Source organism: Rhipicephalus microplus, chromosome X, assembly GCF_043290135.1.
Source record: "Rhipicephalus microplus isolate Deutch F79 chromosome X, USDA_Rmic, whole genome shotgun sequence".
NCBI lineage: Eukaryota > Metazoa > Arthropoda > Arachnida > Ixodida > Ixodidae > Rhipicephalus > Rhipicephalus microplus.
Window position 1 is genome coordinate 343283669 of NC_134710.1, and position 4880 is coordinate 343288548.

Genomic DNA, 4880 nt, shown 5'->3' on the forward strand with positions numbered 1-4880 from the left:
CCTCTGAAAACCTTCTGTAAGCACGGGGTAAATAGCATTGGGGAGATTATATTCCCGTGCCTTACACCCTTCTTGATTGGTATTCTGTTGCTATCTTTATGAAGCATTGTGGTAGCAGTTGATCTCCTGTAGATTTCTTCCAGGATGTTTATATATGCTTTATCGATGCCCTGATTCCGCAGTGTCTGCATGACGGCTGATATTTCTACTGAATCAAACGCTTTCTCGTAATCTATGAAGGCTATGTATAGTGGTTGATTATATTCTGAGAATCTATCTATTACCTGATTGATAGTATGAATGTGGTCGATTGTTGAGTAGCCTGTTCAAAATCCTGCTTGTTTTTTTGGTTAGGCAAGCAGGTTAGGGGGAGACAGAAGGTTAGGTGGGCAGATGAGATTAAGAAGTTTGCGGCTATAAATTGGCAGCAGCAAGCACAGGACCGAGTTAACGGCGGAACATGGGAGAGGCCTTGGTCCTGCAGTGCACGTAGTCAGGCTGATGATGATGCTGATGATGATGATGGCTTAACTGTGCTCAACGTAATTACCAAGCTGAAACGAAGGAATGGGAACTTCAGGTGCTTCTTTTGCTTTGCTGGAAGGAATATTCTTTAGAATTAACTCACAAGAAAGTCAAAGCAAATAATCGGGATATATTTTGTAGTAAATATGATTTAAGTGTAAATGAAAAAAAAAAACTAGACCGAAATATAATTTGGTGCTGGCAGTGACCGAACCTGCAACCTTCAAATAAGGCATCCGATGCTCTACCAGCTGAGCTATAGCAGCGGTCATCATCATGTCCTCGTTTTGGCGTATGCATATATACCCCATTAAGAGGGTGTTGGGATGATCACCGCAGTAACTCTGTTGGTAGGGCATCGGACGCATTCTTCGAAGGTGGAATGTTCAGTTGCTGCCAGCGCTAAGTTATCTCCTTGTCTGCTTAATTTTCTCCCCAATGACTTCATAATTACAACAAATATTATCTCCCATATTTTTCTTAGCCTATTTGTCTCTTACGTTTAATAAAGTTATTATTATCCCTTCTAACACAACATTATAGCGACCAAGCGTTTCCGCCGTACACACTGATTGTTCAGACAACCTGCCCATGGTTGCCATAAAAATTTTATTTAAAATAGCAATTAGAAATAACCTTGAAGAACACCCTGTTCCCGCACAGCCACTGGTTTGAGATCATGTCAAAGTGACAGCGAGCCAGATGATGAACTTACAATCTGTGTTCAATCACATTACTCAATTTTTTTACATTCGCAGATACATAATTTTTTATAATTAGAATAATACCAATGTAGTATAGCAATTCAAGTTCAAAAGTGCACATTTTGATGTGTTTGAACACACACATCTATATACAAAGAGTTCTTACAATCCTCCATGAGTCTGCCTTACTCTCTGCTGAAGCATTAGTGCGCTGTGAAGAACTCCTAAATGGATTATTGCCAAATCGACCAACCTTTAACTTTGCACGTGGGGAATATACCTTAACTTTGAAGTGCCACTTAAAATTATTCAAGTGTAGCTCAAGTGAAAGCTGACGTGAACATTTCCAATACACCCATTGCGTTTACTTGGATGCGTATACGTCAAGAGTAACGATAGCGCCATCCTCTCAAAACTTGCCGAGGCTTCATGTTAAGGAGAATTTCTGAATATATCGGTAACTCAGTCGTTTAGAACGGTAGCTGTTTGTGTCTCTGGGGGCTTTTTGATTGCGTTAACCACCATTTTTATACTGCTTACCACCTTGAGTAGCGAGCCGCACTCACATCTCTGGCATATAATGGTGGTATGTACTCTGCGCCTCTTTAACATGACGATAGATTACGCAACGAAACTAACTTCTTAGCAGACAAATTCACACCGATTGGAGTTTCTAAATTTATAACTTTTTGTGCCTGTAGAAACGGCCGTAAAAAGCGGTCGCTTGAATAAATTACCATTGATAGCCAGATATATGCAGCGCAATAGGGTGAATAAGTGGACCAATTAACACTCTTCGTGGAGAAAAGTATCAGGTTGAAAGACATAAGGCGAAGTATGGTATGTCACACTGTATGGGTTCCTTTTTCTTTTGTCCTGTGTTCATCTTTCGATAAAAGTTTTGTAGCAAGGAGGTGTACAACTAATACCATACCATATGTATTAGAATATTGCCGGTGTACTGAAAACCGGCTGCTCAGGACGCGCTCAGCCATGAGTTGGAGCGACTCGCAGCCGGGGCTCCCACATTTATGCAAGGACAGACGTATATTGCAAATGTATATTTTATTGAAAAAAAATATTTTCTTTTTAAAAAGAACCATTTTAAGTTCTGTGGCATTGCATTTTCATTTTTGGTAAGTTGAGCTGAACGTTTTTCATCAGCCGTTATGGTTTTCTTCTGCCTTCGGTGGAGATGTGGGCGATAGTGAGAGTAGAACATGATAGCAGGTAAGATTAAAAGACGACTAGACGTGATGCTTCAGACCTGAAACAAAGAGACAAAAACAAATAGAAGTAAAAAAATGTAGTCTTTGAAGTTGTTCTTTCAATACGTTCGCGCAAAAAATAGTGCACTACTCACACCATACCTGAAATATCTTTTTCTAGAACGCCATGGAAGGATGTGCTGTTCTTAAAAATAATTACTTCCTGATTTATGCGTTGCCTGTATTTTTGTCAGACAAACATGAACTGTGTGGTTATATTAGCGACCTTTACGGCAACGTTCAAACATAAAATAATCATGGAAGAAGCAAGTCATCAAAGACCAGAGATAAGGTTTTACACTCTGCGCCGAATTACGAAAACTCAACAATGATAAATACATATAAACATGCATGTTACAAAATCCCAGTGAACATGAATAATCACGCAATTGTGTTTTAAAACGTTGGCACAAATTTACAGTTTCTTGGCACTGATAAAACGCCCGCAATAGTAGAAGGCACCGTAATCATGGTTTTATTACCTTCTAATATCCGACTCCGCCACCAAAGTGTTGGCCGTGGCTCTGGCTTCCGAAGCCGGTCTTGTGACCAGCGGAGCCGCCAGCGAATCCACCCGAGTGCTGACCGTAACCGGTTCCATAGCGGTTCGAGTCAGTCTTGGAGAAGCCTGTGCTGGAGCTGTACCCTTGCTGGTTGCTGTAGCCCTGAACGTTCCTGAATTGGTTACCTCCAGCGAAGCCTGCCGAGCCCTGGTTGTATCCTCCAGCTCCTTGCTTGTAGCCACCCTGGAAGCCTCCGGCACTTTGGCCGTATCCGGCCCCATAGCCACCGCCATAGCCACCACCACCGTAGCCACCACCGAGACCGCCACCGTAGCCACCACCAAGACCGCCCCCGTAGCCGCCACCACCAATAGGACCAACGCCTCCGACTCCGATGGGGACACCTCCGACTCCGGGTCCGATACCTCCGCCGTACACGCCATGGCCACCATAGCCTCCGAGCAGGCCTCCACGGCCTTCTACTTTCTCATCCTTGCCGGCAGCCTTCTCGTCTTTCTTGGCTTCTTCGGCGAAGGCAAGGCATGCTACGCCGGCAAACACAGCGAGGCAAAGAAGCTGCGAATAGACAAGAAGACTAAGATTGATATCTGTGCTTCGTTTTATTTGTTTAGATCCCTCTAGACGCAGAATTTCAATCAGCCTTCTACGCGCTCACAGTCTCGAAAATATATTTGTCGTACTGCACTGCTGAGCCTAGTTTCTACGTACGAGCACATTATGAAAGTTGAAATTTAAGTCAGTTCAAATTAAGTTATGCTACTCGTGTGAGGGCATTGCGAAAGATGATAAGGAGATTGACTATATTCAAGTGATTAGATCAACACAAAGCAAACGTCACTTCAATACAGAACTTAATACCGACGGCCGATAATGCAACTGAGAGTACCAGTAGGTCGACTGGTGCTCTTAATTGCAACAGACACTGAACGCTGTTCAATGTATCTCCATGGTAACGACCCTTTTAGACATTTTGTGCAGGCATAATAATCTTAAGGGTAAAATAAAACTCACATCCACGTTGTAGACAGTAAAGTTTCAATTCACCACTGCGCGCTTTCGAACGTAAGACCACTCTACTACAGAGGTATTTCCAGTGCAAATGAATAAAACGGAGTGACAGTTGCGAGCACGCTGAGCGATGAGAGCTACAATGAACTAAAAGACTATACAGGTGAGATATGGCGTACTACACATTCAGTAGAACCAGTTTAACTCAACCAGCCTAGGTGACTAGTTGTCATCGCCCCATTTCAAGGGTGTATATTATTAGGAAGCGTCATCATCATCATCACACCAAACAATAGTGACCACATAGAAACACACTTTTACTTAGGTCAAGAGTAATTTCATGCAGATATTCATATACAACGAAAGGTCGAAAACAGACAAACCCCACGATCCTCACCTTCATGCTTAAGCAGGGCGCCAGTTGTCTGCGATCGGCGAAATAATACTGACTCGTTCTTTCAGAGCAGATGTAAAGTTTTTGCCGAGCGCACTAGCTTTTATAGACAGTCTGGTATTGTGTGGAGAGAGGGGGCGAATGTAAAAGAAGGAATTTCTGGGAATCGAGCCACAGGATGACGTCGCGCCGCAAGAAAATGGTGCGCAACAAACAAAGATGGACGCAACAGCCACTTTCTTTGCCGCTCACTCATCGGCTGTGTGGCAAGAGGACACACATGCGAGGAGGGTGATGAGGGTTCGTTTGGCCTTGCAAGTGCTCTCGGCAGCACGCGGTGGCACGGGCACGAGCATTGGCGCGGAAACAGTCGGTATACTCTCCCCCATGCAGCCGCCGCCTTTCCCCCCGTGCTCCGTTGCTGGCTCATGACGTCCGAGTGATTATTGGTTCACTT

The 4880-nt window shown here is 43.7% G+C and overlaps 1 protein-coding gene across 1 annotated transcript; it reads right to left on the reverse strand.

The window, feature by feature from the left end:
* Positions 1-2275: 2275 nt before the first annotated feature.
* Positions 2276-4585, reverse strand: LOC119161176 (uncharacterized). Its single transcript, XM_037413532.2, has 3 exons — positions 4427-4585; positions 2980-3576; positions 2276-2496 (listed from the first exon to the last, which is right to left on the reverse strand). Exons 1-2 carry the CDS (start codon positions 4430-4432, stop codon positions 2983-2985), a joined length of 600 nt encoding a protein of 199 aa, XP_037269429.2. The 5' UTR covers positions 4433-4585; the 3' UTR covers positions 2276-2496; positions 2980-2982.
* Between the last annotated feature and the right edge of the window lie 295 nt (positions 4586-4880).